Source organism: Miscanthus floridulus, chromosome 1 (genome assembly GCF_019320115.1).
Source record: "Miscanthus floridulus cultivar M001 chromosome 1, ASM1932011v1, whole genome shotgun sequence".
In the NCBI taxonomy this organism is placed as follows: Eukaryota; Viridiplantae; Streptophyta; class Magnoliopsida; order Poales; family Poaceae; genus Miscanthus; species Miscanthus floridulus.
The window spans coordinates 140,508,695-140,523,250 of NC_089580.1; the positions used below are offsets into that span (position 1 = coordinate 140,508,695).

At 41.2% G+C, this 14,556-nt stretch overlaps 1 protein-coding gene across 1 annotated transcript; it reads right to left on the minus strand.

The window, feature by feature from the left end:
• Positions 1-1,548: 1,548 nt before the first annotated feature.
• Positions 1,549-6,747, minus strand: LOC136495651 (hexosyltransferase GAUT11-like). The gene is made up of 2 exons (XM_066491530.1): positions 6,217-6,747; positions 1,549-3,500 (listed from the first exon to the last, which is right to left on the minus strand). Exons 1-2 carry the CDS (start codon positions 6,388-6,390, stop codon positions 2,043-2,045), a joined length of 1,632 nt encoding a protein of 543 aa, XP_066347627.1. The 5' UTR covers positions 6,391-6,747; the 3' UTR covers positions 1,549-2,042.
• Between the last annotated feature and the right edge of the window lie 7,809 nt (positions 6,748-14,556).

Sequence of the window (14,556 nt, forward strand, 5' to 3'; positions counted from 1 at the left end):
GTGTTTGAGTACAATCAGGTAGTAGCAGCATTATATATGTAGTTTGAATGTCCATTGCTTTGCATTGGTTCAGTAGTTCGGAATCGGATATCTGTGATGGCAAACATGATTTCTAATTTCTAACCAGATATTATTATGTTGAAAATGCTTATGATACAAGAATGGTGATGGCCAGTATATATATATATATATATATATATATATATATATATATATATATATATATATAATCTCTTGACTACCCCTTCCCTTTATCATCATTACGATTCCTAGAGCCGTTTTCCAAACCGTAATCCATTCGACATGTCAGGATTTGTGCTGTACTGGTTATTAAGGATGCCAGGTTCAACACGAAACCTCCTATTAGTCAGAAAATATGATAGGGTTTCGGAAGTTCATAAAAAAATGGCCCGTTGAACGGGCTTGGAGACAGACAATACCGTTCATGGCAGTTGCATGGCAACAAACATGGAGACACATTTAGCCGTTCCCAGGTACGGAGATGCAATCCTGTGTTGCGGAAACACATGAGACGTCTTGATCATGAAGCACGCAAGCATTGCAGACGGCACATGAAAAGTGAAGCCTTTTTCAACTAGTACTCGCTCGCTTTAAGCTGCCGACCAGATCTGGATCTACCTACATGCACTTCCCCTGACCAATCTTTCATTTCATGACTCTGCATGCATCGGTGCCTGTCGCTGGTATCAACATCCTCACCCAAATTCATACCCAAATCCAAGTAGCTGATTTCATACCCAATCTTTCATTTCAGCTGTGGATTTGGGCATCAGCTATGGGTGTACTGGAACATATAGGACCGAACATAGAAGATGATAAGTTCTCAAGAGACAAGAGCGGGCTGAGGAATCAAAAAGGAATAGGCCAACAAACGCTCAAAGAAAAAGGTGAAATCAAGATGGCTTGAGGACAAACTAAAATAATAGGCCAGAAGTGCGCCCCCCCCCCCCCCCCCCCCCCCCCCCCCCCCCACCCCCCCCCCCCCCCCCCCCCCCCCCCCCCCCCCCCCCCCCCCCCCCCCCCCCCCCCCCCCCCTGGAATCATGAAATGGGACCTCATTGAAAAGGCTGTTAAATCCATCATCCTATCTTCCCAGCCAGAATTGCCGTTCCCAATTTCTAGCTCTATATAAACCAGGAAGAAAGAACTCAAGCTGAAAAAGGAAGCTATCAGTATTCAGTACATGTTTATAGAGCTGACTCCCCAGACCACACAGATTAAGCTCATTCCTCTCCAGCCTCCACGGTTCGCTTCTGTTGAACTCGAATTACATGCCTAGATGAAAGACATTCACCACGATAATCCCCAGGCCGTTTCAACTTAAGGCCCAGATTATGAATCGAACTTTCCATAAACAACAAATGAAACAAAATGTTGCACTTGCAGCGGTCAGGACGGAAAGGAAGCAATTCAGGGTTTCAAACATGAAAGCTAGTTTGGCTTAGTGCCCTAGTGAAATTAAAACAGCTACCAGTGTCAGCGATACATTATCAGCAACTCGACTTAAGCACATCAAATATGATTTCAGAATCCTTTCTCAGGTTCAACTGAGTTCATACTGTACGAACGAGCACAAATTAAAACAGCTACTTATACAAGGAGGGAGGCAGAACCTTCTTCGCCAGTATAAAACAAGATACTACCAAAAGAATGCAACACCGCTGACCCTGCACAGTTGAGCTCACAATTTGCATTTCCTAAATCTCAAAAAAAAAATTGCCCATTGATCCAACTGTATCTCTTTTACAATATCTATCCAGATGTATCTGGTTAGACTGCTAAAATTTCCAGTCCAAATTGTATGTAAACTCTGCAAAGGAATTATTTTCATCCCAAAATGAATCTTCCCCCAACCCAAAAAGAAAACTTAACAGTTGGACTTCTTTGATGCTGTCCCTTGAGTATATATTCTACCTCTGAAACTTTCCCTCACATAAGGTGCTCAATAGCAGCCTCGTGTGAAGAAACTGAAGCATACAGCTTCAATGCCATGCAAGAACATACAGAGATTTGCAGACTTTCTAATGCAACATACACTCTCTAACATACGGGTGTGAGATATTCACATACCGCTCCCATATATACTTGTAACGGCGAATTGCCAGCTTCAGCCAGGGTTTCATGTTCCCATTATAATGCACAACAGCAGCACTCTCAATCAAACGATCATCTATGTCTACATCATACCCAAGACCCAAAACATGCCATCTGCGGTCTAGGGGCTCCATCAGGCCGTAAAATGTCAAAAGACCTGCAGGAAGAGTTCCTGTTCTCCAGAGCAATAGATCAGAATTTTGCTCTTGCCAATAATGATACATTGATGTTGCGTTTGCCTTCCTCCAAGCTATCAAGTCAAAAATGTTCATTCCAAAAGCCCATCCACAAGTATGTGGATCAATCTTGGAGCTGATGGTAGGGTGCGAAAAATTTAGATACTTGTGATACCGATGAAACGACTCTAAACAAGTTTCCACAGCTCCAATGACATTGCCATGCAACTCTATGGAGAACAGATGAGTCAGATCCTTTTGCACCACAACATCATCATCAAGAAACACCACCTTCTCCAAGTTGGGAAGTATCTGAGGAATGTAGAACCGTAAATGGTTCAGTAGAGAAACAAACTTCGGATTATGGAATTTTATTTCTCTTTCAGGATTCTTGGAACCAGCTGAGTAATAGTAACCCTGAGTTTCCACCTCAGAGAGCTGCCTGACAAGAGGAGATGAAGAAGAATTCAACCACGAGAACTCATCTATGCAGCGGACTTCAACAGTACAACCTTTGAAGTCATTTATGAGGAACCAAGTTGACATTGCACCAAAATGGATTCTGTCAGTGACCACATGAAACACAAGCTGTTGAGGATGATTTGCATTGGAGACTGTAGAATTGACAACAACTGAAGTGGCCAGCACATTATCAGAGAATATACAGAAATGATACAGATTATTATCCACCAATCGTGTGGAATTCCGGCTCTCCTCTGAGCGACTCCTAAGCTTCGGGTTCCGAAGCCACTCTTCTGTCAGTTTCACAGTTAAACAGTGCAGATTTTTGGGGAAGGATTCTGCTGCTAACTGGCCAAACTCGGCACTCTGAACAATTGCTGCCTTTGCACGCTCTTCTAATGCCTGGACATGGTTCTTCAATGTCACTATTGTTGTGCTGATATCATAGTGAGAGTCCTGAGCCTTGTATATTAACCGTGCTAGCCGGCTTATTATAGGATGGGCTTCATCTTTAGTGATTGCTCTTCCACTAACTGCCCCTTCAGATAGCAATCTTTGACAATTCCTTATCTGCGAACTAAGCTCCCATGCAAGCTGAAGATTACCATGCTCTTTTGCAAGGATGACATATGCCTTTGCTAGAGTCATCTGATTCGCTAATTGGCGAGCAAATGATGTGCTGCTCAAAAGCTCTTCTGAGAAATTCACCTTCTCGCGAGGGACTTCCTCGATCACTGAACCATCATCCTGAAATAAATCAAAAGAAAAACATGAGAACATGCACAGGGGCAATTTTTTCATAAATGGAACAGTTACTTTTGCTTACAGCAGAAGCAGCCAATCAAGATTGTATACAAGAAGAGAAAATGAAGGAAAAAACCTCACTCTTTGAACTACAGTCCATTAGATGTGAAAACCTTAACATTTTTAATTTTACAGTGGTCCATTCTAATAGCATCAGTACTATACTTCTTAAAGCAAGTGAACCGGTCAACCCAACTGTTGAGGTTATTATTTTAAAATGATATTTCCTCCAACATCACAGCATCACTTTCCAGTGAAGAAAAGTCTAACTTCATGTGATGCTGCCATTTCTGAAGTAGAATATAAATTAATCCAAAATTAACCATATATAGGCTTGCAAACCTTTGACAACAATCAAGTGCTGGGTGTTTTCTTCTATTGAACTATTCAAGTAATTGTAAGGAAAAGCTTCCAATAATAATAAAAAAGGGCAGCCCCAGTGCACGTAGCTCCCGCTTGCGCAGGGTCAGGGGAAGGGTCCGACCACTTGGGTCTTTTGTACGCAGCCCCTTTCCCTGCACTTCTGCAAGAGGCTGTTTCCAGGACTTGAACCCGTGACCTCATGGTCACAAGGCAGCAGCTTTACCACTGCGCCAAGGCACAAGGAAAAGCTCCCAATAGCACCCGCAAAAATTTCTGGTCTTCGTTTCATTTACAGTGAGTGTGAACCACCTGAGGAACTACTGTTTGAAAATATGGCTTATATATATGGATACGCAGAGCTTGTTTGCTTGTGAACTATGATATGGCCAATTCTGGACATTCCATCAGATATGGTGTTAAAACCTCACCTTTGAATGCAAAAATATTTTTCTATAAACAGAATAATAGGAATTGATATTATCTCCTTTTTTCATATGATGACAACATGTAGTTCTAAAGATAATAACATAAACAGGCAGATGTTAAAAGAAATAAATGATTGGAACTTCTAGTAGATTGGTTCATAACATCAATCTAGAGAAATTCAAGATTCAAACTGGCATAGGATTTATATCAGTATGTCTCTTTCAGGGCCACAATCCTCAATACCCCTTCAGATGATGAGATGATTAGATCTACCATGGGATGGTCCTAAAGTGATTGATGAAGCTATCTAAGCTAATTCTTTATTGCCAATAGCACAGACCATTCACGACACTTCCCATTTATCCATGTGCCACTGCAGAGGATACAGTACCCTTTCCTACAATAAAGTCATAGAATGACCAGCACATTCATGCCCAGGATTCAATTTTCTCTTCGTGTGTCATAAAAAAACTGATTTCTAAGTTATGATTATCATGCATCAAGTCATAATAAGAGGCTAAACATAAAAATCTTCCTTACAACGATCACCTTACAATACCCCCTGGATAGTCAAGTTACCACTAGACATTTTGGCAGTGCAATAGAATTTAAAATTTCGTTGAAGCTAAAAATAACTACAGACTCGATAGCTATAACAACAAATGAATTTTCTTGGTTTCCAGTAGCACTTAATCGTTCTGCCATGGGAATCCATATTCTGATTATCAATTTAATTATATAAAACATAACACAAAGCCTTTACCAGAAAGAAAGCCTATACCATAAGCTAAAATCAACAATGGTCTCATATACCTCGGCAGTATTCTATTCTATTAATGATTTCATCTGATCTCTCTTTGGCATCTTCAATCTCAATTGTGCAGTTCCAAAAAGCTCATTAAGCAGGTATCACAGGTAGGACTTATTGCTATCATACGAAATTCACCGAAGCGATTCAAATTCGTGCAATTCAAATATTACAAGTTAGGATACTGGAAGATGCTTGATGCCAAAGGAAAAATAAAAAGAAAATTATGAATGATGAGTTCATGACTGCCAAATGCCATACTTTTGGGAGTGTTCAGATACAACAAGAAGGCCCTGAATAATCACTTGAAATTATCAAAGTACGACATCACACATAGTACTGAATATTGACGTATAAAACGGATTAGATCTTCTCCATTACATGTCCACCCTAGATGAGAAGAAAGCACTCATCTTCCTAGTATGTGGATAGTATTTGTTATGAACAGGGAGGATGTGAAACCACCTTGTGAGAACGACACCCTACCTAAGTACTTGAACAGATCACCAAAAAAAGTACAGGGACAGACTATCTATCATGCCACACCAACTCCTAAAATCACATACCATGTTTGCCATTTGTAACAACCAATCATGATTAACCAAAAACACTTTCTACCATCAACGAAATAGTATGTGGCAACTAAGATTTCCATAAAATGGCAGAGTGCATGACTCGACATACTAACCTTCAAAGGATCCAATACTGAAATATGGCAATAAAGATCTAGGGCCAAAATTGTACTCTGAAACTCAAGAGCCTACCACCCAGCCATACTCGCACACTAATGTCGAAACTTCGTTCTCTACAAACATAGATAACATTCAGTTCGTGTAAATACACGTCTACAACATGAAAACATGAGCATTATCGCGTACACTTAAAAGATCACAAATTGTTGAGCTAATCGAGACCCACGTAACAGAAGTAGGTGACAAAAGCATAAAGACACTTAATTTGTCCACAATTCTTCAGCAACAACAGTAAAGCGTTGATCTTTCGGAAGATCTCGCAGAATTAAGCAATCTGAAAGCTACACAAGACCAGGTTTGCGGCACTCACCACGACGGGCGGCCGGAACTGCTCCTTCTGGTTGTGGTGCAGGACGAAGAGCATGAGCCCAACGAGGAGGAAGATCCCGAGAAGCCACCAGATCCACCCTGGCAGCCGCCGCCGCGACGAGCGCAGTGCCCGCCTCCGCGCATCGCCGCCCCCGTGCCCCGCCCCACGAAGCATCTCCGGACTAGTCCAACGCAATAACTAAACCAGAGCCCTGCCTCACCGCCGACGCGCCAAACCCTCCTGCATGGGCGCGGAGAACCCACAAAGGCGGTGCCTTTGTGGCGGATCCGGGGGTCCGGATGGATCAGGAGGCGATAACCATCCGGCGAACCCACCCCCCGGAGGCGGCGGGGGTCGAGTCCAGCCACGGGTGACCCAGCAGCAGCTTCCAGGACAGCGGACGAGGTGAGGCAAGAACGACGGCGACGAAGGAGCTGTCAGATCCGCGAGGGGGAGCGGTGGAATGCGAGGACGGCGAGGTGGGCAGGATTCAGAGAGAGGAAGGGAAGGAGGGAGGGGGAGGGAGGGAGAGATCTGAGAATGATGAGAGAGGGGGGCGGGGGAGAAGGGAAGGAGGAAGTAGTTCTTCGCTCGCTGACGTAAAAGGAAAGACACAGCAAAAGCCACCCTTTCCAGTCATGCGTCTCCATTCATTTTCACCATCCGGGTTTCAGCGTGCTGAGCAGCAGCTCAACTATCTCAAATTTGTTCAGCGCAATGCCCTAAATTATCGTAACATGAAACCATTGAATATGAATATTTTTCATGTTCAGAACGCGGATGTCGATTTCTCGTAATATAAAATATTATGCTGAAAAATATGTCACCGGATCAAATAAAAACATTCCACAAATAATCTGATCTTTCTCTGACTTCAGAGAAACGAGACATGATAACTAAGTTAATGGCATTAGTTTTGCATGCTTGGTTTTGCAACCAACTTTGCCTATCATTGTTTTGCTAAAAGATTATCCTTATATGTGTATTTTTTCTATGATATGAAAATGAACTAGTTCCTATGAAATTCATATATGATTTTTTTATTCCTATTCACAGCCGCTTTTGAATTCCTATGAAATCATTAGTAGACGAGTTATTAGAGAGCAGCTAAAATCTCATAAATTTCGAAGAACTTTAAGAATATCTTTAGAGTTAAATTCATCAATAGGTCCATTAATTTGTGAGAATGTTTCAGTTAGGTCCATCAACTTTCAAAGTGACTTTTTGGGTCATCAACTTTGTATGTCGTATCACTGAGGTCCATATCCATCCACGTGGGCTTCTCGTGCTGACGCGGTCCGTTGACTTGTCTATCTAAAGCAACTATTGACCATTCATTTCGTCAAACACCTTGTGGGTGCGCGAGCAGGCGCCGACACCGCGGCCACACGGGTGCGCGACCAGGGGCTGCCGCCGCCAGTGTGGGCAGCCACGCGGATCTCCGTCCGCAGCCACTGTGCCGAGCCGGGCAAAGGCGTGCCCACCGTCTCGCGGCTCACGAGGCTCACCAGGGAGATGGCACCGCTGGGCTTGGCATCGTCGCACAGGCACAGGAGCCCGTTTCAGGTGCTGACCATCATCGGCCGAGCACCTTTCGACGGCCCGTGCAGCGTGCCAGGTGCACTTGGGACCGTGGCCGTGGCGGGCCTGCTCACGCTCCCACAGCGGCGGCGGCCTGCTCAATGTGCCTGCGTAGCCGCGGCGGGTCTACTTGCGCGCCCGTGTGACTGTGGCGGCGCCTGCTCGCGCGCCCGCGTGGCCTCGCGGAGGATCTAAGTGATACGGCATACAAAGTTGATGGACCCAAAAAGGTACTTTGAAAGATGATGACTGAAACATCATCACAAGTTACTGGACCTACGATACATTTAACTTATATATTTATAAGAAAATAATGGTCAAAGAAATGTATTAAAGACTATGTAAAATCAAATGTAACAAGTATTTTCTACCACGAGGAGTATATCTACTAGCCTAGGCTCTTCTCAGCCAAAACGTAATAAACCCTGGAAAGATGCAGAGAGCGTCGGTTGCAACTGCTGCAGTTGTACGGTTGATCATTCATCATATCAGAGACTATTTTGATGAATTATAGGTTAACAGCTTAGTTCGTTAGTTGGCTTGGATATCATAATCACATATACTATAAAGGAGAGGTATATGTTAAAAGTTGCTACTGGCCTGTTGCTCATTGATTGGTTTAATTTATTCATGCTCTATTAGCTGCTAGTCATACACTCATATTGATTTTTCGAACTCATAACACTGATGGGAAGAGAAAATTGCATTCATTAACTTAAATAAGGATGGGGATTCCACTCACTCTATTGCTTAGTGATAAATAAAAAGTGAGATTGGGGAGAGATCTAGTGCATTTGCTTAGTGAGGACACTAGTTCATCGATTGGCTGTGGATTTTTTTACTCTTGGTGGTTGCTGCCACCTAGATGGCTTCGAGCAGCGAAGATCGTTGTCTTGTTGGTGATTGTTGGGAGGCTCTGATCGGTTAATTTGTGAGGGGGGTTATGTTTAACCCGTGGGAGATCGTGAAGAGCAACTCTAGTGGAATGCTCAAGGCTAGTTGGAGTGCTCTTTGTTGATTGGATTCTAGTGTCCAAGTTAAGGGTCAAGCTTGAGAGGCTTGTTAGCACGCGAATCAATCATCTAGAGAGTCGGCCTTACAAGGACGTAGGTTGTCGGCAAGCAATCGAACCTCGGGGATAAATATTTGTCTCTCACTTGCCCGGGTGGTTTGCAAATTCTACACTTGTGCATTACTTTCATATACTTGATTTGTGTAGTTGTTGCTTGTGGTAGTAGCCCTCTAGTTGTATTTGTAGCTCTTGTTGGTAGAAGTAGCTAGTTTAGTTGCTTCACTAGTTTAGCTTAAATAGAGTAGTTCCATGGGTGAATAGGAGCCCAGCATTGGCAACTACCTTTTTTATTATCATTTTAATCTATTTTAGCGACGGGTATCTTAACGTACCCACACCTGTAAATAGTAGTTGCACAGGCAGACTCTCTATCACGCCTCTTCTGAAAACATTGATTTCACAGAGGTTAAATAAAGTATAGGCGGGCCTCCTGTCCCCTCTACAAATGTCTTCTTTACTAACCGTGAAAACTGTAAGAGCAAACCCAATAATAGAGTTAAGTGCTTGTTATAAATCAAGTTGTAAGAGACAAGTATAAAAATTATCTCTAGCTTCTGGGGCTGGGACTGCTATGAGAGCCACACTCTCTTCTCTCTCCTCCAATATCTCTTCCACAATAGCAGAAATACTCATTAGCTTGGCTGTAAGACCATTATTGGACCTGCTTTGAGAGGACATGCTTGTTTCAGAGTCTCTTTTGTTCAACCATGAGTTATGGAAAAGTTGTGAGCTATGTACTATGAAAAGAGTAAGTTGTTTGGTTGAAACGATTATGAAACCTACCCTCTGTCTCTATCTCCCTTGAAACAACTGTGAAACATCTCTCTATTTTCATTTATTTCGAAAAGCCAAATGTTGAAAGCAGGGTCCAAGGTGGTGCGAAAATTGCACTATGTGCAAGCAGTTGATTCTGGAAAAGCCGCTTTGTTTCTACCCATTTGGTTGATGTTCTGCTTTTTGGCACCTGAAGCACTTTCCACAAGTTGATCCAAACACAACCTCAGCTTCTTAGTGGCTTCTACATGTTAGAAGCTTGAGCTGGCTTTTGAAAAGCTAGAAAGCTAGCTTATGAGGAAATGCACTAAAGGATGAAAAGCATGTTTTGAGGAGCTTTTCTAGCTTTTGATGTGCTGAGAAGCTAAAAATTATTATAAATGTCAATAGCAAAAAGCCAATAGCAAAAAGCCAAAAGCTAGAAAGACAACTTTTGAGCAGTAGTCCAAAAACTTTAGCTCAACAAATCCTAAGAGCGTCTCCAATGGTCTAGCTTAAAGCTAGTTGAATCAAACTTTTAATCATTGAATAATGCAAAAAGTAAGAGACTAGCGTTGAGTCAAGAGATAGTCTCGCATATTTCACGATATATCTCCCTCTCACACCACGATGTTTAGGGTTGTCTGTTGTAGCCTCTGTCTCCTTCATCTTTATTAGCTTAGAGCTAATAATGTAGCTCATATTGTTGATGTTGGAGACGCCTTTAGACCAGTCTTAGTGTGGTCTCATGGGTATTAAATAAGTTAATATGACATGTATAGATGAAGAGAGAGTTGATGAAAGTTGTGTGGGATGAAATAAATTTCATAGAGATAAAACTTATCTATATTGTTACTAACAGTCTTCGAAACTGAGACATAATACTCCCATGAGACTGATCTAAGTGTAGTAGTGGTGCAGACTCCATGGCGCACGTGCAAAACACACACACATGATCAGGTATTGACGGCTGTCGCTGAGCAGAACACGCATATATATTGTAATAATAATATATACTCCGGCCTGTTTGCTGTTTGTTGTCCTCTTGCCTCCTGTCGCGTTTTGAGTCTTCACCAAGGAACAATCACATGCATGCTCCATCGGCGTGTAATAACTAACAAGTCCATCGGTTACTAATAGCTATTAGAGTTGCTTGTTAACCCAGCGAGGGTTCTCTACTTGTCCCAGTTGTGTGGCACTTCTGAAGCAGCCATCAAGAGTTTTGTTGCCCCCGTTCTGATCTGTTTTTTTTAATTTGGATTCTCACGGTTATATATGGTCTATGTGTTTTTTCTTCCATATTGTTGTAGATTTTTCTTGGTCACGGCCCAATTGTTTTTTCCACGTTTCAGGTAATAATAAACGAAAATAGAAATAAAAAAATAAAAAATAACAATATAAATGTCAAAAACAAAAAATAAAAGCAACATTACGAGCGTTTGAACTCTTAACCCTTTTATCTAATTCTAATCCTAATCCTAAGAAACCAAGGTTTCCACTACCAAGTTGTTGGCATAGTTTTACTTAGGAATAAAATTTGTTATAATGGAATCTAGTTCAGCAATGGTTCAACTAATCAAACCATGGACTAAGATCTTAAACAGTTTATTGCTCAGTTCGGTCTAAATAAATGTGTCTTTAGGGTGTACGCATGTACCAGTGTGATCCCTTATGAGGACTGCCACATGAAAAATCGAGAGACATCTTCCTTCACAATCATCGGTAGACAGACCAGTCCCTAACACGTTGGCAACTAACTCCTTGCCAACTTGATTTTTATGGATTTTCAAAAAAAGCCACATAGCTTGATATTCAAGGTTCATGGATAGTGTGAAAAGTAAAGTTATGAAATGTTTATTCCATGCTTTGTAATGGGAGAGAAAATCTATCAACATTGTATTTTAATTTGATACATATTTAATAGTACATTGTCAATATTATTGCCTTAAATCATAGATGTTAAAGTCATCATAAAATAAATTACAGTTCTTAAATTTCATAGAAAGGGAAAAACACAAATAGATATGTAGCATTCAACTTGTTCGGTTTCCTTGTCGTTTGATAGTTTTTTTTCCCTTCTAGTGTAACGCATGGGCATGTTTTCTAGTAATATTAAAGACATAAATGATTCTTCTATCTGTATTTTTTTTAATTACTATAATATCGTAACGCCCCTCGTTGTCTCATTACTCACAACCTGTGCTCATACGAGTTAAAAAACACATGCGTATGCACTTCTAGAGACGACAAGAAGTTCGATTCCAAGACGTGTTGGAACAAACGATGTTATCGCTAAATAAATCTACAAGTCGTAAATTGCAGTTGTAACAATGACATGTTTGCTACGGAGCAGACATATATACATATTTCATGGTGACATTGCCACCTCTCAGGTACGGTTAAGCTAAGCGCGAACAAAACTATATGAACTGTTACAATCTGTCGGTAGGACTAGGATCTGCTTGCACGATTCTACCCACCGAACACTTGGCATATATATAGTACCATATATACTGCTACACACTACACATGTCTAGGGCCCAGACAAATGAGCGAGTTGGTTATCCATCGAAATGCCCAATAATGCGTGCAGATGGAGCTAGATTCCTGTGGTGGACCAATCAGGTCGTCTTCTTCAGCTAGTCACCTTTCGTTAGGCTTTCTCAATCACAGCACAAAGCAGGGCAAACGATGCTGTTAAGCGAGGTATTAATTCTGTGTAGCATTTTCCAGGCCATCCTTGTCGCCACGGACCCGGAATAGTTACGCGCGTTACAGAATAGAGGTGGACCTTGAACTAAAGCAGCCTAATTATGTTGAAAGTTCTGCTAGAGGAGAACGAAACTGGAGGTGCTAGCTGAATCCTTCTAAATACTACTATTCTTAGCACATGTAGGATTTGTCTTCAAGACATGGACTGATGGACTCCAGAAGATAGAAGACTGAAAAGAGCAGATTTCCTGATTACATGTCGGTCATAAAAAGTTCGGCACAACAAACTCGCACACACAGTTACTCCTACATGGGAAGAATCGGGACATGACAGGTTAGATGCTGAATTTTATGTAGTGTTGGCCAAAAGTCTCCTCATCGGGTTTATTTCTAGCACTAGGTACATAGGCAGTTTGGGAGTGGCAAAGGATCAGAGCCAATGAGACTAGGAGCGTGTTTAGTTCCCAGATTTGGGAGTGGCCAAATAATTAATGCGTTACTGTAGTGTTTCGTTTGTATTTGTGAATTATTGTCCAAACATTGACTAATGAGGCTTAAAAGATTCGACTCGTAAAGTACAACCAAACTGTGCAATTAGTTTTTGATTTCGTCTACATTTAGTACTCCATGCATGTACCGCAAGTTGGATGTGACGGGAAATCTTCTTTTTGCATAGTGTATTTTTCAGGAGTTTGGTGGGAACTAAACATGGCCTAGCAGATCTCCTGATCAACCAATTAGCTAGCTACAAGGGTCAGAGTCAATTTGTGCTGAAGCAGAGATTAGAGATCTACAAACATGGAGGAGAAGCGTATGTCAGTTTCTGTTTCAGAGTGCATGTGTGTGTGAAAGTGACATGCCCGCACATGATGCAAAAGCATGCAAAACTGGGATTGGGGTTGGTGAGCCATGCTGGGGGACACGGCTCCACATGCATGTGCCATGGTGTCTTAGAATTTTTTTATAGCATGTGGTTATATAAAGCTGAATATCAGAACAACCACGATGATGGTTGTGGAGTTCCTTTTTTGTTAGGTTGGGTGTTTGCTTCAAGATTAAGGCCCATGAGAAAAGGCAGGAAAAAGACTTGATTAATATAAATGAGCCAATGGATCGAAAATATTATTTGCATCTTTTTACCAAATGAATATCCTCCTTGATATTGAAGGGTATTTCTAGTTTCATTATTGGATTTTAATCTTTTGGTTTCTCTTTCCGCGGAACAACCAAAGTGCTGGGGTGGAGGTTAGTTGAGATTAACGGTGGCCAATGCATGCCAGGGTAATACTTAGTTTCACGTCTTTCTATCTAGTACCAACAGCAGGGCAAACTTTAGCTCCGCCAGACCGCCACTACTTAGGCCATGTTTTCCTATCAAACTCCTGAAAAATGCACTATGCAAAAAGAAGATTTCCCGTCACATCAAACTTGCGGTACATGTATAGAGTACTAAATATAGACGAAATCAAAAACTAATTGCACAGTTTAGTTGTACTTTACAAGTCGAATCTTTTGAGCCTAATTAGTCAATGTTTGGACAATAATTCATAAATACAAACGAAACGCTATAGTAACGCATTAATTATTTGGCCACTCCCAAATCCGGGAACTAAACAAGCTCTTAGGTATCTGTTGACTTGTAGTGTGTGACCACTGGCCACAGCCACAAGAAAGCTGAAAGCTCATGCCCTTCCGTGCAACTTGTATTATTCTGTCCATGTCAAGACTTTTAACACCCAATCATAATGATATATAAAAAAAAACATTATGTTCATCCGATCACTAAAAATGGTCTTCATCGACACAACTTCTAAATATCGCCTTCTATTAGTTCTGTTTACATAAAATTGACATACAGAGTTTAAGAATTAACATAAAATTTTCTTTGTCTAATAAATAAATAAGTGCCTTCCGTTCTGAAATATAATAGATTTTCATTAGTCCTAAGTCCGACCATATTAAGTTTGACCAAGTTCTAGAAAAGAGCAAGAATAATATACATGATATCAAATGAGTGTCACTGATACATTATGAAATTTATGATATCAAATGAGGTTTGATATGGTAGGTGTTCTATAAATATGGTTAAACTTAGAATTATTTAACTTAGGACAACTGAAAATCCATAATATTTGAGTACCGAGGGTATATGCAAATATATCACAAGATATATTCAAAATTAAATATTATTGTTGTGTTTTCCTGAAGAGATTTTATGGCGT